The 24,605-nt window shown below is 43.4% G+C and overlaps 1 protein-coding gene and 1 pseudogene across 1 annotated transcript; both read left to right on the top strand.

Annotated features, from left to right (window-relative positions):
* The first annotated feature begins 259 nt into the window (after window positions 1-259).
* Window positions 260-2,641, top strand: LOC141126686 (CMP-N-acetylneuraminate-beta-1,4-galactoside alpha-2,3-sialyltransferase pseudogene; annotated as a pseudogene).
* Window positions 2,642-7,444: 4,803 nt separating this feature from the next.
* Window positions 7,445-7,902, top strand: LOC141129622 (high mobility group nucleosome-binding domain-containing protein 3-like). The gene has a single exon (XM_073617717.1). The coding sequence runs from the start codon at window positions 7,612-7,614 to the stop codon at window positions 7,843-7,845; it is 234 nt and encodes a 77-aa protein (XP_073473818.1). The 5' UTR covers window positions 7,445-7,611; the 3' UTR covers window positions 7,846-7,902.
* Window positions 7,903-24,605: the final 16,703 nt, after the last annotated feature.

Below are 24,605 nucleotides of genomic sequence, written 5' to 3'. Positions count from 1 at the left end.
ATGTTATAGCACATGAGGTGGGATGGTCAGACCATAGTCTGATCACCTTTAACCTCTTGGATTTTGCACCAATAAAAATCCCCAAAGGAAAATTGAATGACAAAATCTGCTCCATTTTCTTAAACTAAAAAATATAACAGTCGAAGACTTTAAAACATGTTACGACTCAGTTCGTGTGGTGGTCGTTCGGGCCGGACTCCCCTCAGTGATAGGCCAGCTCCGGGGGGCTCCTCATCCAGCATGGCAGCACGGAGAGAATGGCTGGCACCGGGGCCTGGGACACAGCGGGAGGCCTCAGATGGACCCTCCGACACCTGTCACTGACCGCCCGGGACAGGTTATGTAGGAGCGCGGGAATGCTATGAAGATGGGAGTTTTGGTGTTCATGAGGAACTTGCTGCTGGCTCTCTGCCTCTTCTTGGTACTAGGCTTTCTCTACTACTCCACCTGGAAGCTCCACCTCCTGCACTGGGAACATTCACATTCTGTGCTTCATGCCTTTGACTCCGTTGGACACAGTTTAGGCCCATAATATGACCGCCTGGGATTCTTGCTTAAATTGGACTCTAAACTGTAAGCAGAAATTGCAACAAAGTACGCAAACTTCTCTAACGGCGTCTGCAAACTGGGCTACTCTTCCACAATGATGTCCGCCATCTTCCCAAAGTTCTCAAAACCAGCTCCAATGTTCCTCGATAAGTCTTTCAGGAAGTGGGGAAAGATCAGGGAAATTTGTGCCTCCATTGGGAATCAAAGGACAAGATAACTTAATCAAGGACATCTTGTCAGTTACAAAGGAATATCGCCTGACGCCAGCGCTCGACAGTTTGAGCTTTCGGCGATGTATCATCGTAGGGAACGGAGGGGTGTGCGTCAACAAGTCATTAGGATCAAAAATCGACGAGTACGAAGTGGTTGTCAGGCTGAACTCGGCACCAGTGAAAGGCTTTGTGAAGGACGTGGGCAGTAAAACAACAATAAGAATTACATATCCCGAAGGAGCCATTCAGAAACTTGAACAATATGAGAAAGATTCCCTTTTCGTGCTGACCGGATTCAAGTGGCAAGACTTCAAATGGCTGAAATATATTGTTTACAAAAGAGAAATTGAGCAATTCTGATAGTTTCTGGAAGTCGGTTGCCACTCGTGTGCCACACGAGATCCGAATCCTGAACCCCTACTTCATCCAGGAAGCAGCGTTCCGCTTCATCGGGCTACCGTTCAATAATGGACTGATGGGAAGAGGGAACATTCCTACCCTGGGCAGCATGGCTATTTCAATGGCACTTCACAACTGTGACGAGGTAGCTGTGGCTGGGTTTGGGTATGACATGAACCTCCCTAACACCCCTTTGCATTACTACGAGACGATCAAGATGGCTGCCATTAAAGAGTCTTGGATGCATAATATCCAGAAGGAGAAGGAATTCCTACGGAAACTGGTGAAATCACGTGTAATTAAGGACCTCACTAGCGGCATCTGATGGAAGCGAGGGACATTCACCGAACACTAAGCATTGCAGGCGCGGAACTCCCGAACCCTCAAGAGGAAGCGCAGAAAGGCTTGCATGCCATTAAAGCGTCCCAGATTTCCAAGGGGGTGGTGGAGGGGGGGCGGCTCACGGACTCGGCTGCCGTACAAGGAGGAAGAGTTGTGACTATGGCAACCTGCAAACACACTATTCTCAAAGAACTTTTTTTTTTTTTAAGTAGTTTAAACTTTAAATGAAGAACACTTATAATGCGTACAGGATTCACCGTGCCAAACGTACCTCAGTTTAGGTTGCGAGGTGCGGGGCGGTACACCATGAATGTATAAAGTATTATTATTTTAGGTACAAGCATGGGATCGCTGTGTGCGCAGGAGGAGGAGATATGGCGGGAACGCCATGAATCCATCTGCATTGTGAGATATCTCTGGCTGCTTCCTGCAGACTTAACTTATTACCGTCCAGGGTCGGGGCATTGTTGGTGCTGCTAATAATGTAGATGGGCAAATATCGGTCTATCTATATATGTCTGTCTTTGAGTTTATTGTTATGTTTGATTGGGATTGAGGGAGGGAGGGGGGATGGGAAACTTGTATACTGTACGATCATCAGGCAGTCTTAGAACTGCGCCGTTGAACAGTGTTTGAATCCTTTGCACCTACAAGAAGTAGAACTTTCGGCCTCGGGGGATGGGCCATGTCATGTCCTCCCTTTGCAGCTACAGGTTGGCAGCGTGATCTGAGCACAGAGCGGCTCCTCCACCACGAACAAATGACTCCCAGACACATCAGCAATACATTTCATATCAGTAATGACTCCTCGGCAAGCGCTAGACATTCATCTCCTGTATATCGGTCCTCATTCCAGGACTGTCAAAGGGTAATTGATGGAATTGGATGCATCATTAAACTCCATTCTGTGCCAGAAAAAAAAAAAACATGTTACGACTACCATAACGGACAGCCACTCCTAGTAAATGAAGAGAGAGAAATTGGAATTCCGGCTTTAGAAACCGAGATTGAAAGGCTGGAAAGATCCCTAGATGAATTTGAGTTAAGAATCAAGGCAAGTCTGGACATCCTGGCCCCATTGACAACAGTAATTGGCGCCCAAGACTTTATAAGTTAAGCCCTTGGTACGCCCCTAGTCTCAACTTACTTAAGAATAAAAGACGAATATTGGAAAGAAAGTGGCTTAAATCAAAACTTCCCCGGGACAAAATGGCATATCAGGTCTATTGTCGAGGCTACACAAAGGCTGTAAAACGCCATAAAAGATCCTATTATAACGATCAAATAATGCAAGCCTCGAACAAGCCTCGGATTTATTCACATTGGTAAGGGACATATTTGAACCAAAAAAATGTTATTCTAAGATTGTCCCATCTATAGAATTATGCTCTGCGCTCCAGTCTTCCTTTGGGGAAAAAATCAAAAAATCCGTAACCAGGACAAAATCTTGCCTGATGACTTTGACCCTCCGGCACTAATAAGAGCTCCTCCAGCTTTTAGCTCATTTGCATCCACTTCAGTGGCATAGATATCCAATATTATGTCAAAGCTTAAACCGTCAAGCTCTCTGAATGACATCTGTCCCGCATGGTTTATGAAGAAAAATGCAGATACATTGGCCCCAGAAATTACAAGGATAGTGAATCTATCTTTAAAAATAGGGGCCGTTCCAACACGACTGAAGCATGCCATTTTCTCCCCCTTGTTGAAGAAGAGCACACTCGACCCTTCTCTGTTCACTAATTTCAGACCTATATCTCATCTTCCCTTTCTGGCGAAGATCCTGGAGCAGGTCGTCTTTCAACAAATGCAAAGCTTCTTCGAGGGTAACGACCTGTTCCATGACTCCATGACTCCCAGTCGGGATTTAGGCTGGGACGTGGCACTAAACTGTCCGCACTCGATATATGCGAACGCCTGTTAAGGGTAAAGGATGGGGGGGTCAGCAGCCTTGGTGCTGCTCGAACCTCTCTGCAGCCTTTGACACTATCAACCATCAAATACTGGGAGACCGCATGGAATACCTTTTTAGATGTAGTGGCACTGTCCTCCGTTGGATCAACTCCTTTCTCACAGATAGGACCCATCAAGTGGGGATGAACACTTGCAGCTCGCCAATGGAACCACTTCTCTATGTAGTCCCGCAGGGCTCGGCATTTTCTCTGCTATTCAATTGCTAAATGTGCCCACTCCCTGACATTATTGCTACACACAAATTAGCATGCCAGATCTACGCAGATGACACGCAGATCCTGGCTGACGCTGACAATGGGCCAAATATGCACTTACAACTGAGAAATGGCCTCCTTCACATACAAAAATGGATGGCTGACAACAAGCTAGGCCTTAATGAAGCAAAGACCGAGGTAATGCTGGTGGGTCCTCAATCAACCACCAATTTTCTCTTGGCCTGGCCCACTTCATTCTGCCCCATCCCAATGCCGGCAAAACAGGTCAGGAACCTAGGTATCATCTTTGATCCCTGCCTGTCATTTACACCTCACGCAAAACTCTGTATCAAAAAGTCCAACTTTTATATACAGAGACTCCGGAAAATTAAAGATCTGTTTTCGCACGAAAACCGGCTAACTCTTGTACAGGGCCTCGTGCATTCCCTGTTGGATTGCTCTAACATCTTTTTTCTTGGACTTCCATTGAAGTGGCAAAAAAATTGCAAGCAATTCAGAATCAAGCTGCTCGCCTGGTCTCAGGATGCCCCAGAACAGAGCACATCTCTCCCGTGCTGGAAAAACTGCACTGGCTTCCTATCGTCAAGTGAGTACTATTCAAGGCAATGTGCTATATGTATAGGGCACACCGGAAACTGGGCCCAATTTATTTGTCTGAATGGGCCCTTCACCATGTACCGTCAAGACCACTCCGATCGGCCAACTTACTTCTCACAGAACCGACAATCAGCAGACTAAAATTTACTGGTAAGACGCCTGGTTACAAAGGGCAATGAGCTGGGGAACTCCCTTACAGCATCTCTAAAGTCCTTACCCTCCCTCCTGAGTTTCAGGAAGGGTTTAAAAACCTTCCTCTTTATCCAGGCCTACGCATAATCTGATGAAGAATAGAAATCATACAAAAACATGGATTTTGTATGCTCATTTTTCCTCCCCCATCTAGAGGGTTAGTCCCACCACCCTCCCCTGGTTCTTCTCTGTTTTTACTCTTCCTCTTTCATATTGGGCACCCTAGGCTCCTTTTTTTAATGTTTTGGAAATCTCACTTGATTTTAGGGTCTTTGTGCACCTAGACACGCTCCTAACGGAGCGCATTCGGCGCAGTACAAATCCCATATCAAAACAAATCAAGATGATCCCAAGGAGTTTGTGATGGAATGTATATCCAGATTAGGGATGAGCTTCATGTTCAAGTTGAACCCATGTTCGACTCGAACATCAGCTGTTCGATCGTTCACCAAATTGCGAACGATATGGGCCGTTCGCGCCAAATTCGTGTGGCGCATCATGGCTTATAATTCAATGCGGCATCGCAGTGCATTGCTGGCTGATGATTGGCCAAGCATGCACTATGACCCGCATGCTTGGCCAATCACAGCGCCGTCTGTAGAGAGAGCTGTAATTGGCCAAAGCCAGGGTGGCTTTGGCCAATTATGGCTCAGGGGGTTTAGAACACGCCCCACACTATATAAGGCCGCCTGCACGGCGGCCCCATGTAGTGTGTTCCGGCGTTGAGAGACAGAGACAGAGAGACAGTGTCATTTGATTTAAGTTAGATAGATTAGGCAGGACAGTCAGTTAGCTGCACTTATATGCATCCCAGGTGTTGTATAAATATATATATATATATATATATATATATATACACTGTATTCAGTTTAGCTAGATCCATTCCTGTTATCTTCCTACTGACAGGCAGGCTTGTCTTGTAACAGTATTTATAGCTACCTGAAGAAAATTGCTGGTGTTCTTTTGATCCTATTAGTACCACAGTCAGGCAGCTAGACTATTTACAGTTAGTGTAGTGTGTCCTCCTCACAGTGTTCAGTTAAAGCTACAGGTTAGTTTAGTGTGGCCTCTGCACAGTGTTCAGCTAAAGCTACAAGTTAGTGTAGTGCGTCCTCCTCACAGTGTTCAGCTAAAGCTACAAGTTAGTTTAGTGTGACCTCTGCACAGTGTTCAGCTAAAGCTACATGTTACAAGTTAGTGTAGTGCGACCTCTGCACAGTGGTCAGCTAAAGCTACAAGTTAGTGTAGTGCGTCCTCCTCACAGTGATCAGCTAAAACTACAAGTTAGTGTAGTGCGACCTCTGCACAGTGTTCAGCTAAAGCTACAAGTTAGTGTAGTGCGTCCTCCTCACAGTGTTCAGCTAAAACTACAAGTTAGTGTAGTGCGACCTCTGCACAGTGTTCAGCTAAAGCTACCTGTAGAAGGTTGGTGGTGTTTTCCTGATCCTATCACTACCGCAGGCAGCTAAATTATTTACACGTTAGTGTAGTGCGGACTCTGCACAGTGTTCAGCTAAAGCTACCTGTAGAAGGTTGGTGGTGTTTTCCTGATCCAATCACTACCGCAGGCACCTACATTATTTACACGTTAGTGAGGGTGCGACCTCTGCACAGTGTTCATCTAAAGCTACCTGTAGAAGGTAGGTGGTGTTTTCCTGATCCAATCACTACCGCAGGCAGATAAATTATTTACACGTTAGTGTAGTGCGGCCTCTGCACAGTGTTCAGCTAAAGCTACCTGGCCGTCCATGCATTGGAGGAAAAAATTAGGCTCCACACCAGTCAGACAGCTGCATAGTACATGAAATCTGGGTATGGAGAAAAGGCCTTTAGACCCCTTAAAGATTGGCATATATAGTCAGAGGGTACAGTAGGGTGTATTCCTTTTGGAAGGTGCTTTTGATGTCTGGAGGTACGAGACTCCAGAATAAAAATACCTTGGAAGTAACTCAGCTGTAGCTTCAGAAATCTGTAATGAAGAGTGGGTTGGATGTGTAGTACACGCTTGTGTAGTTAAAATTCTCCTGCCTGTTTTTCAACTTTGTGTGGCTGGCCCATGCAAGGTTTTCGAGCTGCTCTCGTGTTTTTCCCATTGTATTTTTTTTTCTATTGCTAAAAGAGTGAAGGCAGCATTCAGTCTGGTTGTTTTTTTTATTTTTGTTTTGGAAACTATGAAATATCTCCCTCACATTTGTATCTAAATGTTCTCATTGTTTGTATGTAGCAATATTTTAGTACCCACTGCGGTGGCCCTCCTACGCATAGTGGCCATTGTATTTTTTGTAGGGACATGAAACTAAGAGTTACAGAGAGTTTCGTTATTGTCGGGTTTGGGGAATGTCAATGACAATTTACCAGTACACGAATGATGTATTGTTTGCCATTTTTTGCAGGTTTAAGATGAAGTATAGAGTAATAACTCTTGTTTATAAGTATCTTTTTCAAGTCCAGTGAGTTTCTGAAATAATATGGTGTAGAGGGCGCTCTATTACAATGATAAACTAAGCAAACAAAATTACTTGGTGAATTGTACTCAAACAATTATCATTAATATATACAGATAAAGTGCCATAGGTGATTATACACATGTGATATAAATGTGATACTGGCTATATATGAACCAGAAAGAAGGCGTGCAAAAGAATAAAATGTCCCAAATAAGCCACAAAAGAGGGAATCCAGAGAAACTTCTGCATTCAGATTCTTACAGAAAAATAGATATTCCTTCACCAGCTTGATAAGAATACACCCAACGTGTTCTTTTATAAAATCTGCTTACCAGAAAAAATTGACTCCTTTAAATAAAAAGCGAGTCAAAATGAGCTTTAGCAAGATAATGCTTGCTGCAATGATGAAGGATATGGATAAAAGTAACCCCTCCTCCATAGAGATCATAGATGGGATATGTGGAAAGATAATAAGGAACCAATAGCGTTATCCTGTTTATTTTAAAGATTAAAAAATACAGGGATTGGAGGTGGAGAGGAGGGAGACTAGTTGTGCGGAAAGCGGTTGTGAGGCTCCAGTCACTGCGCTTCCTCTCGAGCACTAGCGATCGTCAGAGTCCTCCTCCTCCTCTTCTTCTTCCACATCAGTTCCAGGGCGAGGCCGTCACCCCCGACATCATCATCATGCCTAAGAGAAAGTCTCCAGAAGGAGCTGAAGCCAAGGATGCTGGCAAAGTAACTAAACAAGAGCCTACAATAAGATCGGCAAGACTGTCTGCAAAACCTGCCTCTTCTAAACCTGATGCAAAACCAAAGAAACCTGCAGCCAAGAAGGAGCCAGGCACAAAGGCAAGCAAAGGTGCTAAAGGGAAGAAAGAAGAAAAACAAGAAGATGGAAAGGAAGGAACAGAAAACTAAAGCAGCGGATGATGAGACAGAATAACTTGGTCATGGAATGGATTTTCGTTGATTTTACGTACCTCTTGAAGAACTTTAAGAAAAAAAAATATTTTTCTCAAGTATTTTGTAAATGCTATTTTTTTTAGGACTACGGTAGTTTAACTTTTACATATATATAATGTACATGAACGTTTTCCTCTTAATTATTCATGCTTTGCTGATTCAGTTTCTTTGTCTGCAAGTTTTAAGAATATCAAGAGTAGCTCTAGTGGGTGTGTTTGAGGCTGTATTACATATCTACTTTTATCGCTTTTCAGAAAACAAAACTAAAAAAAGTCTTGTGCATATAGTGATGTTGTTTTTTACTGTGCATTTATGAATTTTTCCATGCCATTTTCTATAGCAATAATTAGTGGTGCTTTTGTACTTACGGTTTATGTGGTTTTGAAAATGACTAAATTGTTGTGACCATCTGCTGTTTTTTTTTTTTTCTTTTGGTTTTGTTTTTTTATTTTTATTTCTTCTAAAGTTAAAAATAAATAAAAAGGTGTTGCCTTTAAAAAAAAAAAAAAAAAAAAAAACATATGCCAAATGGCTGCTTACATGGAGATGTGCCTTGGCCCGGCACTGGGGCTGCAAGCGTGATTGTTGTCGGAAGGTGCCTCGTGGCTAACCCCCATAGCTGGCATGCGTTCCACCGTCCTACCCGGAACAACCAAAGGGACTGGAGGTGCGTGAAGTAACCTAACCCTGAAAGTGTATGTATGTAGAAAGCAGGTATATGTAGATAGCTGTACACGTGCATAAATAAACACGCCTAAAAGAAGGTAAAAGTATAAAAGGTTGTTTCATTGTTTCATTTTTTTCTGCACCCTTCTAAACCCTGCGTCTCTTCCTCCGGTTTGTAATGAGGAAGAAAATGGGGAGAATAATGGTGAGAATGATAGTTTTCAGGGATAATGGTGAGAATGACAGTTTTTAAACTAATAATACTAAACTCTCTAATTCTAACCAAGATTGTGACCTAGTAGGATGACATGTTCCACGACTGTCTTTCTTCAATGGAATTTAAATCAGCAAGCAGCAGTCCGGTGAAGGAGGCTCCCATCCCAGATGCTAAGAACCTTTTTGTCAATGGTTACAGGTATTACACCTCAGATGGTAAGCCACGCACAGGTTATGCAGTGACCACAGTCACTGAGTTACGACATGTCTTGGTTATTGCGTTATAAGGTTTGTTTGGAGGTCAACCAAAAACAGGGTTGTACTTTCCTCAGTAGCTGTCGCCTACCTTCTTAGCTGATGGGGTGGGTACAGACCAGTCACTGTAATGTGAACTTCAAAAGGTCCACCACAGGGTTCATGAGTCCTCCCTGGACTCTGACACAATAACCGGTTTACATTTCTCCAACCAGGTGACTGGGTCATTGTAAAGAAGCTTGATGGACGAGACAACTGGATCCACGCCAGCCACAGCAAGAAGCTGCTCAACTACACCAAAGGATGAGGAGTATCTTTGTTTATTTATATTTTTAGCTTAGTGTAATCTCCAACTAGCTAAGAAAGCCAACTGGACCAATTACTAGGTCTACTCTGAATCTCCACCGAGCTATAGAACCCCAGCGATGACAGCGGTACATGCTATATGTGACATTCAGATTGGTTTGAGGAATTTTGAAAAACAAGTAAATACTTCAAACACACACTTGTCAATAGAACTTAACGATACATTTCTAGAGAGTAATATTATTTACAGTTTTAGCACTAGCTCTGGTTCTTGCCAGTTTGGGTATCGGGACAACTAGGTAGCCCACAAGTGTGCTTCAACTTTATTTATGCGGGTCTACAGCTTATATGCCTAATAGGCCTAATGCAAGAGGTTCATGCGTCCTGGTGAAACTCGTCCCAGAATCTTATGTTGTGGCCAATTGTGAGGATCTGATGGTGCAAGAGAAGGTAAGAATGGCAGGGACAGCTAGAAGGGAATTGTTCACCAGCCCCGACCAGGTCTGGGCATGGTTTCCTGCTTGTATAGGGTGGGGGCTTGAGCTTATGAAACGATTGAACAATTTCTTATCCATTGTGGATGGGATGTTCAGTGGAACTGTTGAAGCTGCAAGGAATTAAACAAGAGTTATTACTCTATACTTCATCTCATACCTGCAAAGAATGGCAAACAATATATCATTCGTGTACTGGTAAATTGTCATTGACATTCGTGCAAGGAAGATCCCACAGGAACAATGGGAGATCAAGACCCTTCTATTAAAAGATGGCCCATGATTATCTGCTGGCATCCAAGGGGGGTTTCTGTGAGTTCATAGGTAAAGATTGTTGTACTTGGATCAGGGATACTAGTGACAAAGGTCAGGCCCATATGGATAAGGTTAGATCCCTGCAGAGCTATAACTAGTGAAGGTTGGAATCCTTTTAAGGGTCTGGGAATCTGGGGATTTTTTTATTTTTCAGCGGATCATGGTTGAAAAAAGTAGGGGTATATATACTCATGTTGTTTTTGTTTCTATTCCTTCTGTATGCCGTGATGAGGTGCTACTGTTGCCTGATTGGACGAGTGAACAGAGCCTGAGCAGATGACCACATCTTCCTCTGAGATGCCCCAAAGCCCAACCCACGTACAAGACACAGAGGATCCCAGACCGACCGGCCTTCATCCTCTAAGTCATCCCTCCTGAAGAATAGAGTCTACAAGTCCTGTTTACCTGTTTATGGACTCATATGGACTGTAAGGACTGATTCATTTCCAGGTGTAAGAAGAAGATCAACATTAATCAAGGGACACATGGGAGCATATGACAAAAGAGGCGGGACTGTTGTGAAATTTTATTAAGATGTATTTAATATGCATTGTTACCGTGTCTCTCAGTGTTAGTTCTCCTGCAGACTACTCTAAAGAGCGGACTGGGGCAGACTGATGCCAGTTGAGACCTGTTTGGTAATGGAAAGCTTCCTGAGGTTGCAGAGAAGTGTTTGCAGAGTGGGTATATGTCCGCCAGTGAAGGGCCCCTGTGCAATGCACAGACAATCGTCTGGGGGGATGTGTTAACTCTGCGAAGACATTATCGGTTATGGGGGGATGTATGTTCGTGTCTCTCTGTGTGACTGATCAGCACGTGGAGGAGCTATGGCGTATCTCTGCAGATAATATACCATCCTCAGGAATGGTAGAAAAAATCCCGGTATGCGTTGTTCTCTGAACAATGCAGAATAAGGATTCTCGCCAGCGGTAAAAACGGGAGTCTTTGTGTGCATTGTGGTCGGGGACAGCATCCATGAGTTCTTAGGCCAGCCATGTGGCTTTCTTTGTCTTACTGAAGAACACAGCTTAGAGGTACAGGGGGCGGGGAATCATACACACTGCCCCTGCTCAGACACGCCCATAAACTCCCCTAGTCATTGTTCATTGGTTGAGATTTGTATAACTCCTCCTGTTTGCCTGTGCTTGATTGGCTGATTGTGAAGCAGTCAAGCAATATTGTTATATAAATAAACATCGCGCCCATGGTCAAAGCCTGGCTGTTGGTGATGCTAAATGTGAGGACGGTGGTTATGTCTGTGTTTCTGGGGAAAATATGGGTATACCAAAAGTCTGAGAGGGCGCTTTATTAGCGCAGGAGACATGGAATATGAGTAGCGTATAGAGAAACATCCACATCAATTGGAACCTACTAAAGCTGCTGACATGGGGGAGTGTCCGACTTACGGTATGTGTGGAACCCTTCCTTAGAGCCCCGGATCGTACTGTGATCCTGCAACCATCCTTAGAAGCCCCAGGCTTGAAATTTTGTTACCCTTTTGGCAGCATCGCTGTAGGAACACTCCGGGCGCATGACCATGGTAAATAAATACGGCCCAAGGGTCATTGGCAAGCCCGCGGAGCAGCTGGCCCACTTCACACATGAGGCAAGCCAAGATGGCACCCAGTCGGCTGAGGCTCTAAAGGGCTGAATGGACACCTGTGGACTGAGGGGGACACGGACTGGCCAGATACAACAGATCCTCTGGCAAATCCACTGCCCTCTCCCCCACCCCCCCCGGAGTCGGGGGAAGGAGGCTCCGGTACACAGGTAGGATAACCAACGCTAGCCCAAATAATGGACACTATTAAAAGCTGTCATGCGGCGCTCTCTACGCAGATACAGACTATACGTGTAGACTTTGCCATTCTGAAAGATGATGTCAATAAAATCAGACATAGGGTCATCAATTCAGAACAGTGTATCAGCACAGTGGAGGATGAGCTTAATCCGCTGTTGGTGCAGGTGAGAGATGCAGCGGCGGACTACAAGTCCCAGGCAGCCAAATTCGGAGACATCGAGGACCGGCTTAGGAGGAATAACCTCCCCTTCCTGGGATTCCCAGAAGGATCAGAAGGTAAACATCCGGAGGAATTCCTATTAACATGGCTTAAGCAAACCTTTGGCGCAGATTGCTTTTCCCATCTATTTGCTATAGGGAGGGCCCATAGAGCCCCCCTCAGGGCCCCACATCCGGGTAGATACCCCAGACCCATGCTGGCTCACTGCCTCTATTTTAGGGATAAAGAAACTATCCTACGCAGAGCCCGCAATATGCCTGAACTGATGTTCAATAACAACCGCATCACCATCTTCCCGGATTTTTCGGCTGCGACACAGAAGCAAAGAGCAGCTTTTCAAAGCATGAAGCAACGTCTGAGGGAGCGCAGTCTACCTTACAGCATGCTCTATCGGGCCAGGCTGCAGGTGGAACATGGGGCCAAAATGCAATTTTTTTTCTCTCCCAAAGAAGCCAACCACTGGATTGAATCCTTAGGACCCAAATAATGTAATCCTCTACATCTTGCTGGACAAACGACACCAACTGAGAAATGGAGGGGCCCCTCCATGTAATGGGATATGACAAGCAGGCCATGAAATACACAGCGCTTTCATAATACTTGACTGTCCAAGGTCTGTCAGGCTCAGAATTGTTCTACAATCAATGCGGTTCACACACTGCTCTGTTGAAAACCACATACCCACCCTTGATCTCCCGGTCCGGCTGGGCTGGGAGAAATACCCCCCTCTAAAGTGACTCTATTTGCTGATCTATTGTTTGGGGCGAAGGCTCATGGAATGTTTGGGGCTACGGGCAGGGTGGTGGGGCGGGAGGTTGGGATCCTCAGTTCTGGATCAAAGTTTCTTATGTTATGTCTATTAGTTTTCTTTGCAGCTCTCATTATGTTTACTTAAGTATGCATTCCACTGCTTTCACTGAATGTTTCAAAGCTTGTACTTATATCCCTCCCTGGTATTCATGGAACCGGGAGGTGGAGTGAGGTGCTCAATCCCCAACCAGGTGGCCTTTTGAATGGCCTCCATTACCATTTGCATGACCCTCTAGCTCTGAATATTCCTAACATTAGACATGCAGACCCTTAGTTTAATCTTGTGGAATGTGAGAGGCCTCAATTCCAGGATTAAACGAGCCTTGGTGTTTAAATATATACAAAAACGTAACCCAAGTCTTATCTTCCTCCAGGAATCTCACTTGGTTGGATCCAAAACACTAGCCCTTCATAGGGCATTTGTGGGCAGAGCATTTCATTCCACGTACTCAAACTATGCTAGGGGGGTGTCAGTGTTGGTGTCCAAATCCCTTATGTGCCATACCAAGACGGTCAAAACTGCCCCCTTGGTAGATTTGTCATCCTGGTCCTGTAGACTGACAATAGACCATATACATTTGTGGCAGTATATATCCCACCTCAGTTTTCGGTGGAGGTATGGGAGATGCTGATGAAGGGGGTCCTCCAGGTTGCAGAGGGACCTATCATCTTGGCAGGGGATTTGAACGTGGTGCTATCGCCAGGAATGGATAGATTCGGCATGACACAGAAAAATAGCTCCCCTCTGGCACCGTGTGTAAAACCATTTGACCTGGTGGAGGCTTGGAGGTGGAAGAATCCAGATGCCAGGGCATATTCCTTTCATTCCGCCACGTTCAACGTCCTTTCCAGGCTGGACATGTGTTTCATGTCTAGAGAACTGTTACCAAGAATAGTGGAGGCCCAATGCCTCCCCCGTGCCATCTCGGACCACTCCCCTTTGAAGGTCACTTTTGATATGGAGTGGCCGAGAGGGTATACCCTGTGGAGGTTGAGCCCTTTATGGCTCCAGGAGGAATGCTTTGAGAGATCCATAAAAACGTCTATACATAACTTTTGGTTGGAACACAAAGATGAAGTCCCAACCTGGGATGCTTTCCAGGCTACACTTAGAGGTTCCATCTCTGGAGTTATTAAACAGCTTTGAGCAGATAGGGAATGGAAGGTGAAGGACTCAGAACGGGTAGTTACTGATGCCGAGGTGGATTACATTAAAAACCCTAACCCAGATACATATAGGGAGGGCGTTCGCCAATTAGACATAGTCTTCGTAGAAAAAAATCTGAAAAAACGTATGTATCAAGCACAACGCGTATTTGAGTTTGGCAATAAAAATAGGCTGTTGGCCTACCTAGCCCATTCACAGCAGGCTCCAGCCTCTATTCTATGCATTTTTGACAATCATCAGAAATTATGTACTACACAACTAGACATTGCCAACGCGTTTGTACAGTTTTACTCTGACTTATACTCTTCCAGAGTGGATTATGGGGCAGAGACGGTTCGTGAGTACCTGGCCCCATCCCTCTCCTGGAACTGACTGAGGAGGCAGCAAAGGAGCTAGAGCTTCCGATAAATGTAGAAGAAATCATATCTGCAATGCATACACTCAGCCCGAATAAGACACCAGGATTGGATGGCTATCTGGTTGAGTGGTATGGCACTTATGCAGACAGTTTGGCACCTAGGCTGCTAGAGATGTACAAGGGGGCCCTGGATCAAGGTACCCTTCCCGAATCCCTGAGAGAGGCACTTATTGTGCTGATACCTAAGCCGCACAAGGACCATGAGCTATGTAAATCATTTAGACCCATATAGTTAATCAACGGTAATGCTAAAATACTAGCCAAAATATTAGCCATGAGACTAAACAATGTGATAACTTCCATTATTCACCCAGACCAGACAGGTTTTATACCCAGTAGGTCAACGGCCATAAATTTACAGCACCTCTTCACCATCTTACAATCTGAAGGGCCCAACCTAGACACCCGAGTAGTAGTATCATTAGATACACATAAAGCATTTGAGTCAATTGAGTGGCCATATCTATTAGCGGTCCTTGGGCGGCTTGGATTTGGTCCCAGATTTATAGCCTGGGTGGAGCCACTCTATACAAAACGAGTGGCACGGCTCAGAGTGAATAATATCATCACAGACCCATTTGAGATAGCCAGAGGCACATTGTCGCCCCTGTTGTTTGCCCTCGCTATAGAACCACTGGCAGCAATCCTGAGGGCAGATGAGGGAGTTAGGGGATGCAGCATCCACGAAAGGGAGGAAAAAACATCATTGTATGCCGATGACATGCTCCTCTACTTAGCAGAAGCAGGGGACTCCTTGAGGAGGGCACTAGATAGGATCTCTGGGTTTGGAGTATATTCTGGCTTCAAGGTAAATTGGAAAAAATCCATAATCTTCCCACTCAGCCCCGAGTATATACCTGTGATGCCCCCAGAAGTTCATCTGTGGGTGGTTTCCCAATTTTGTTACCTGGGGGTTGAGATTCAGCTGCCATTAAACAAATATATTAGTAATAATCTATCTCCTCTGATGCTGCGACTAAAGGAGAATCTCCAGACATGGAATAAGCTGCCTCTCAACCTCCTGGGAAGAATTAACATTTACAAAATTATTTACCTCCCCAGGTTTCTTTTTTTATAATTTATTTATTTTTCTTTTATATAACAGGAGAAAAATGAACAATCCTTCTGTATATTACATTCCATTTCTGCACATACAGTCAGACAAAAAAAAATAAAAATACATGATAATAACTCGTTCCATTCCATTCCATCTACTCCTGTCTATTTCTAATATATTATCCAATAAAGATGGATAAAAGAATGAACCAAAATAAACATAAAGAAGTCACAAAAGAAGCAAAGAAGACAAAGAAATAAGAAGAGTAATCTTCCTCTCTCATTTCTGCCCTCCATGTTGTTACACCTTGCCGCGTCAGGAGGGGGGCGCTTTCCCCAGACCCGGCAATAATGCTCCAACTACCTCTCAGTATTCCGACTGCAGTTCCTATTTATAGTCCATTCCCCCCTCCTTTCCTTACCCCCCTCCCAAAAAAAAAACAAAAAAAAAAAAAAAACATTGAACTCCCCCCCCTTTAATTTGTATCAATTTGTTTTTTCCCTTCCTCTGAAGAAATAAAACAGTTCCATGATGACCACCTTTTTTTTCCTAGTTGTCCAGACTAGGTCTTCCATCCTGTTTACTTCCTCTACTTTCCTAAGCCACATACTCACTGTAGGGGGTTGTGCCTGTTTCCACTTAAGCGGGATGCATGCTTTAGCTGCATTCACCAAATGACACAAAATAGAGTTCCTATATATTTTCCCCGGAATCTCTGACAGATGCAAAAGGAAAAAAGCTGGGTCTTCCTGTATTTCCACATCACTAAATTTTTGAATTATCTCCCGGACTTCCCTCCAAAATGTCCTCACTCTGGGACAAGACCAAAATACATGTAACAAAGTCCCCTGTTCTATCTGGCATTGCCAGCATCTAACTGATGCATTCGGGAAACATTTTTGAAGTTTATCTGTGTCTGTACCATTGTGAAATGATTTTATAATTAGTTTCCTGTATTTTGGTACATATTGCTGTCTTAAATATTGAATGTATCATATTAGTTTTTTGTTCCTCCGAAAAGGTCCTCCCTAAATCTGTTTCCCATTTCCGGAGGAAAGGTAACTGATAGTTCTCCGATGGTTTAATCAACAACGCATACATTCTGGAGACAGCATGCTTTATTGGTTCAGTCTCCATACAATATTTTTCGAGTGGTAACAGATTCCGATCCAGAGGACTTGGCGGTACCCTAGTACATAGATAATGTCATAGTTGTACCGCCGACCAAAAATCTAATTGGAAGGGGCCATTTCTGTCTACCAATTCCTGCACTGTTGGCCATCTACCAGATCTTAAAAAATGCAATGCCTGATACAGTTCCCGTTTGAACAGGACGTCAAAAGGTCCTTTTTGTGTTCCTAATATGAATTGCGGGTTCCCCAATATAGGTACTAAAGGTGATTCCTGTGTTGATAACTTACCCTTAAATAATAGGTTATAACAAACACGGAGGGTAGGTCCTATTGTTGGGTGTGTCTTAGTTTTAGATGCCAAGTCCTTGAAACACCAAGGGGCCCTATACATTAACTCCCCACTCTGCGCTTGCTCCAATCTTGGCCAGATTTTAAGTTCTCCATGTCGGCACCAATCCAACAGGCGGCCCAGAAGTACTGCCTGGTAATATTTATATATATCTGGGATGGCCAGCCCCCCGTTTTGTTTTGGTAGGGACAACAGTGTCCTCCTGATCCTAGGATGTTTGTGTGCCCAGATGAATTTTGTAAATAATATTTGTATATTTCTAAAGAACTTCCTAGGGATTGCAATTGGGACTGCCTGAAGGAGGTACAGAATCTTTGGTAGAATATTCATCTTAATTATATTGCTTCTTCCAAACCAGGAATGTAATCCCTTATGCCATCTTTCCAATAAACCTCGCACCTTTTTTAACGCTGGCGGGAAATTAAGCTCATATGTTTTAGAAGGGTCCACTGCTATACAAGTCCCTAGATACTTCAGGAATTGATCTGCCCATTTAAATTTATAATTTGCTTTTAATGACATCATCATTTCTTTCGGGACAGCTACCGCCAATGCCTCTGATTTAGAGAAATTTATCTTGAAAAAGGAAAGTGTACTGTATGTCTCAATTTCTCTAAATAAGTTTGGGAGCGAGATTATGGGATTAGTCATTGGGAAGAGCATATCATCTGCATATACTGCAACTTTATGTTGAGTTCCTCCTACCGGTATGCCCCAAATATCCTTATTAAGCCGAATTCTACATAACAGAGGCTCCAGTATCAGTGCAAACAATAAAGGGGACAATGGGCATCCCTGCCTTGTCCCATTCCTTATTGCAAATGGGGGGAGACTACTCCGTTTACCTTCACTTGAGCTTTAGGTTCTTTATACATGCCTGCAATCCATCTAATCATTTTCCCTCCCAGTTTTATGTGACGAAGGACTGCAAACATGAACCCCTATCCCACCCTATCAAATGCCTTCTCCGCGTCTGTTCCTAGGAACACACACAGAGTCTTAGTTGAGTTTGCTATATTCATCAAATTCAGGGTTTTGATGGTATTATCCCTTGCTTCTCTTGTTGGAACAAACCCTACCTGATCCTGATAGATCAGGAAGGGTAATTGCTGTTGTGGTCTTAGGGCTATAATCTTACTGAATATTTTTAGATCCGCATTCAATAAGGATATTGGCCCTATAACTTCCACATTGCTTTGGATCCTTTCCTTCTTTTGGAATCACTGCTATCATAGCTCTTAATGTCTCTGGATGGAAAGAGGCTCCATCCTCCAGCTCATTAAACATTTTAACCAGATAGGGTCCCGATATTGATAAAAATAACTTATAGTAGTGGGCTGAGAGCCCATCTGGTCCTGGTGCCTTCCCCATTTTTGCTAATCTTATTCCTCTCTGTACCTCTTCTAAAGTAATTGGCGAGTCCAACTCCTCCTGCACACTAGTTGTCAGGCACGGCATTCCACTTGCTTTTAGATACTCCTCCATCACTGTTCGATCTGGTGCATCAATATTCAAATTGTAAAGTGAACTTCTTCCATATTATTTGGCAATGTCCTATGATAGCTAGATTTTGGAAGGCAATCCTTAATTACTTAGAGGATGCCTTGGCTCTTCCTAATATTCATTCCCCAGCCAGATGCCTATTGGGCGATCTGGAGGAGGAAAGAATATCCACATCACAGAAAATATTACTGAGAATACTCTTCAGTTATGCTAAGAAAGTGGTGGCTCTCAGATGGAAGGACCCGGTCCCTCCATTTCTACAAAACTGGATAGACGGATAGACCTTTTTAACCAAGCATTCCCAATGTATAAACTGACTTATGCAGCTAGAGGCTGCTCCAAGAAATTTGATAAAGTATGGGCAGGATGGCTGAAGTATACTTCAGGAGATGGAGTGATAGAATAAGGGAAGGAAGGGGATAGTAGGTTAGAGATAACTGGAAACACACTTTTGACACAAACTTAGACACAAATAAAAATGGCTTAGGATGTATATAAGATTAAAAAATATATAGTGTAGTGCTATGTGTGTAAGTATTATAAAGTGGAAAGACAGTGAACTAAGCTCGAGCCATCCCTGAAGGGCCAGCAAATAGGCTAAAATAATTCAAAATTACATACAAATAGCTGAAAACAATCAAAAGTGCACTGAGTGCTACACAATATCATGTGAAATATAGTGATTGTAATAAACCAGAGAAAAAACGATGTGGTAAACAGAAAACAAAATTTTAAATAAGTAAAAAATCAACCAAAATAAAGTCCATAAATGTTGAAAGTTGTATTCCTAATATAAATCAAAAACCACCACCAAAAGTCTCTGAGGGTTGAATGATGAAAACAACAATGAAAAGCTTCTGGTAAATGGATAGATAGAACACCAAATGAATGAAACGTCTAAATAAGTGCCAGGACCATCACCGGAGCATCAGAGGAGGCTTACCGGAAACAGGTGGCTTGAAAAGACATACGTCTTACAAGTCTCAGAAAGCTTGTTTAGCCACCAGGACTGGCGAGATGGATCATCAGGTGTCCTCAACTTCAAATGGGGGGGGGGGAAAGATCTCGTCACAGCTTCGACCGTCCAAACGTTTCAACAGGCCAACCGGATGTTTTTGAGGTACCATGAGAGAAATAAAGCTCACATGGCATAATATCATTTTAAAAAACATTCATTTGGGTGGACCCCTTACGATCACCGCGACTGATATATATTTTGAGCTGTATTACAATCTCCTATCATGTGAGTGTTCCTTTTTATTATTTTAATAAATGAATGTTTTTTAAAACGATATTATGCCATGTGAGCTTTATTTCTCTCATGGTACCTAAAAACATCCGGTTGGCCTGTTGAAACGTTTGGACGGTTGAAGCTGTGACGAGATCTTTTTCCCCCCCATTTGAAGTTGAGGACAACTTTTTCCCCCCTCCCGCCGCCCTCCGGTGCTACTACCGACTCACCTCAGCGATCGGTGAGTCGTATAGCGGATCCGCCGGCGCCGGATGTTCACCATAGAGATTTCCGGCGGACCAGATGGTCGCCGGAGTCTCTATGATCGTTCGGAGGCCGGGCAGCCTAGAGGTGAGATGTGGGGTCTTATTGACCCCATATCTCACTGTAAAGAGGACTGATCGTGTCATATTCCTATTACAAGGGATGTTTACATTCCTTGTAATAGGAATAAAAGTGATCAAAAAAAAAAAAAAATTTTTTAAAGTGTAAAAATAAAAATTTTTAAGTAAAATTAACAATAAAAAAAAAAAAAAAAATTTTAAAGCCCCCCTGTCCTCGTGAGCTTGCACGCAGAAGCGTACGCATACGTAAGTCCCGCCCACATATGAAAACGGTGTTCAAACCACACATGTGAGGTATCGCCGCGAACGTTAGAGCAAGAGCAATAATTTTGGCCCTAGACCTGCTCTGTAACTCAAAACATGTAACCAGTAAAAAATGTTAAAGCGTCGCCTATGGGGATTTTTAAGTACCAAAGTTTGGCGCCATTCCACGAGCGTGTGCAATTTTGAAGCGTGACATGTTAGGTATCTATTTACTCGGCGTAACTTCATCTTTCACACAATGCAAAAAAATTTGGCTAACTTTGCTGTTTTGTTTTTTTTTTAAAGCATGAAACTGTTTTTTTTTTTAAAAAAAAACGCGTTTGAAAAATTGCTGAGCAAATACCGTGCAAGATAAAAAGTTGCAATGACTGCCATTGTATTCTCTAGGGTCTCTGCTAAAAAAACATATATAATGTTTGGGGGTTCTATCTAATTTTATAGCAAAGAAATGATGATTTTTGACATGTAGGAGCAAAGTGTCAGAAATGGCCTGGATGCGAAGTGGTTAATTGTCTCAAGACACAGATGGTTAGTGGACTTTGATAGTTGTATAGGAAAGATTTTGGTTTGAAGATGGCTGCTGCATTCTCAAGTGGGCCTGGGGGAGGGGGGAGCAAGCATTTTAAGTTGGCTACTCCCTGTTGACAATAGAAAGGTTTTGTTTTGAGATGAAAAGACATACAAGCATTCACTGTTTGTACCTCGCAATGTTTTGTTCCTGTGAAAGCTGATGTGGACTGAGTTTGAGAGGAAAGGGTATGTGGCAGCCGTGTGCTTGTGTTTTTAATGTGGTCTTTTTGTCATCGGCCATCTTGCTGTGGTCCAGATTTCATCTACCATGTGTTCCTAAGTTGTGCTTTTTCGTAACTTTAACACTTTTAAATGTTTGTCTAAGTGTTCATTTAGTATCTCAATGTGTAATTTTTGGTGTATGCAGGAAAATGGTTTTTGTCTGCTATTTCCTTTTGTTGTTATCTACCATGTGACTGCGGTCGGCCATTTTCTATTCCTTTGTGTGTGAACTTTGAAATGTTTATCCATCTTGGTCAGTTTTGGCGGGAAAATGCACCATTTTGTTGGGGTCTGGCCTTTGTTGTGGTCACCATGTGCATCAGCGGCCATTTGGAAGATCTGTGGGGGGTTTCAGGTTTCTAGGTAATAACATGGGGGGAGTTTCTGTTGACTTTCTAACTCTCAGAGTCAAATATTGTGTTGTATTTGCGACAAGAGTGTATGTTTAAGACGTTTTATTTCATGTTTTATGTAACTTTGGCGTTTTGGATATATTATATAATTGCATGGTTGGTGGGGTTTGAGTGGAGACACCAGTCCATCCTGAGTGTGGGTGTGTGTCTGCGGTTGTCCCTGTCCCTGTGCATTGTGTCTCATTGAGATGCTCATATTTGTTTAAAGATACCCATATAGCGCCATCAGTTTGCGCAGGGATCCGCACGTGCATCGCATTCTCACGTCAGTCCCTGCCCTCAGGGAGCCCACAGTCCGGGGTCCCCGGTTTGCATTCATGTACTAGGGCCAATTTTGGACGGAGGCCAATTGGCCTGCCAGCATGTCTTTGGAGTGTGGGGGGAAACCGGAATGCCTGGAGGAGACCCACGCAGACGCAGGGAGGACATGCAGAGACCGGGCGGGTGGTGTCATGGTTGGAATTCAAGCCAGCGGCCCTTTTTGCTGCTGGGCGGGGGTGCTAACCACTACACCACTGTGCCACCCAATATTGTTTAGTTAAATATGCCTATATTTCAGTATAGGCCCTAATTGACATAGCCTAAAGTGTTTGTCTAGGGATAAGTGTTAAAATTGGTGTCTCAATTGTATAGTCAGTTTTTGTAGGAAGAAATCCTGGTTTGTCTTGTCAATTGTTAATGTCGGCCATTTTTCTGAAGTCCGGGTTTCATTAACTATTTTGCCGTGGATTTTCGATTGCTGCAACTGCCTTTTTGTTTCTGCTGATCTTAGTCTCGAGCGAAATATCTCTGGTTTTGTACTGAATTCCAGTTCCAGTAGAATCATTTAGGTTTTTATGCCAGTTGTTTTAAAGAAGATTATGTTTCTAGTGAAGAAATCTCGATTTTGGCGGGATCAACAGCTAAATTTCATGTGTTAATGGCACCATTTTGTTTGTGGTTTGCAGTGGAAGGGAAAGACTTTGGTTTGACTTCCCAGGGGATATGTGACTCAAGGGGGATTCCCTCCCATTTGCAATATGGGGGCTTATTCCACCCACTCCTGGACAAAAGTTTTTATTTGTTGATGTTAGCCATAGATTTTTCTAATGTCTTGACAAAATATGAAGCTATTTGAGGCTTCCCCTCCCCCTCCCTCTTCCTACTCAGGTGTGCAACGGGAAGTTGGTGGGAGGGGCTTGGGGTCTTTTGACTTGTGTTTGGAAGGACGAAATCATTTTTATTTTTAAATTAAATTAAGGTTTATACTGTAATACAGTTTTGGGTAGAGAGCAAACAGGAGGCATCCAAGTTATTGTTGTAACATCTAGGTACAGATAGAAGCCATAATATTGTCTTGAATAGTGGAGGATTTCATGGTGCTTTGTAGTTTGTCTGACAACACATTTATAGGGCTGCCAATAACCGGTTGTAGAGCATGTAAATGTGAGGAGTAGTACGCTAGCACACCGGGAGGCCGTGTAAAATAATTGGAGAACGCCGGGTGACAGTACTGTAAAAATAGTCACTAAGCAGTACTGATCCGAAAACTAGTGCAAGGGTACCCTGGATGCAGGGGCAGTCATAAGCGATTCGAATCCTCATGGGTAATGTTGGTCCATGGGTTGGAGGAAAAAAATGAGGCTACACACCAGTCAGACAGCTGCACTTCACATGAGATCTGGGTCTGGGGCTCCAGACATGAGACCCCTTATAGATTTGGTCAGAGGGTACAGTAAGGTATATTCCTTTGGAAGGTACTTTTGATGTCTGGAAGTACGAGACCCCAGAATAAAAATACCTTGGAAGTAGTTCAGCTATGGCTTCAGAAATCTGTAATGATGAGTGAGTTGATGGATGCGTAGTACACAGGCCTGTTTTTGAACTTTGTGTGGCTGGTCCATGCAAAGATTTCGAAATGCTCTCGTGCTTTTCAAATTGTATTCTTTTTCTATCGCTAAAAGAGTGAAGGCAGCATTCCATCTGGTCGTTTTTATTTTTTTCATTTTCGTTTTTGGGAACTATGAAATATCTCCCCCACATCTAAATGTTTGTCTCTTTTCAATGTTTGTATGTGGTAACAAGATGTTTGAACCTACCGTGACAGCCCTCTTGCGTGTCGCGGCTGTTGTACTTTAGAAAAAAAACGTGAAAGTAAGATTTACAGAGGGTTTAGTTATTATCGGTTTTGTGGAATGTCAAGTGACAATTTACCAATGTACATGAATGTTGTATTGTTTACCATTCTTTGAAGGATAGAGTAATAACCTTTGTTTATTAGTATCTTTTCAGGTCCAAAGAGTTTCTGGAAGTGTGTGTACAGGTGTATAAGAAGGTAAAAGTGTCATAGGCTATTTCACTGTTTTATTCTGCGCCATTGTAAACCCTGCATGTCTTCCTCCAGTTTGTAATGAGGAGGGAAGAAAAGGGGGGATGATAGTGGTGAGAATGACAATTTTTTTGTGCCAAGACTGTCTTTCTTTGATAGAATTTGAATCAGCAAGCAGCAGTCTGGTGAAGGAGGCTCCCATCCCAGATGCTAAGAACCTTTTTGTCACTGGTTCCCGGTATTACACCCCAGATGGTAAGCCACACACAGGTTATGCAGTGACCACAGTCCTGATGTCTGGGTTATTGTCATATGAGGTTTGTTTGGAGGTCAACCAAAACCAGAGTTGTACTTTCCTCATTAGCTGTCACCTACATTCTCAGCTGATGGGGTGGGTGCAATCACTGTAACATAAACTTCAAAAGGTCCACCACAGGGTTCACGAGTCCATCCTGGACCCTGACACAATAACCAGTTTACATTCTTTCTAACCAGGTGACTGGGTCATTGTAAAGAAGCTTGAGGGATGAGACCACGCCAGCCACTGCAAGAAGCGGATCAACCACAAAGAGTAGAGAAGTGTCTTCGTTAATTTATATTTTTTGTTTAATAAATTTTGGCAAGGGTAATGATGAAAAGCATCCCAACTAGC

Source organism: Aquarana catesbeiana, linkage group LG02 (genome assembly GCF_042186555.1).
Source record: "Aquarana catesbeiana isolate 2022-GZ linkage group LG02, ASM4218655v1, whole genome shotgun sequence".
Taxonomy (NCBI): domain Eukaryota; kingdom Metazoa; phylum Chordata; class Amphibia; order Anura; family Ranidae; genus Aquarana; species Aquarana catesbeiana.
The sequence above is the reverse complement of the archived record's forward strand: the minus strand, read 5'-3'. Positions and strand labels throughout refer to the sequence as shown.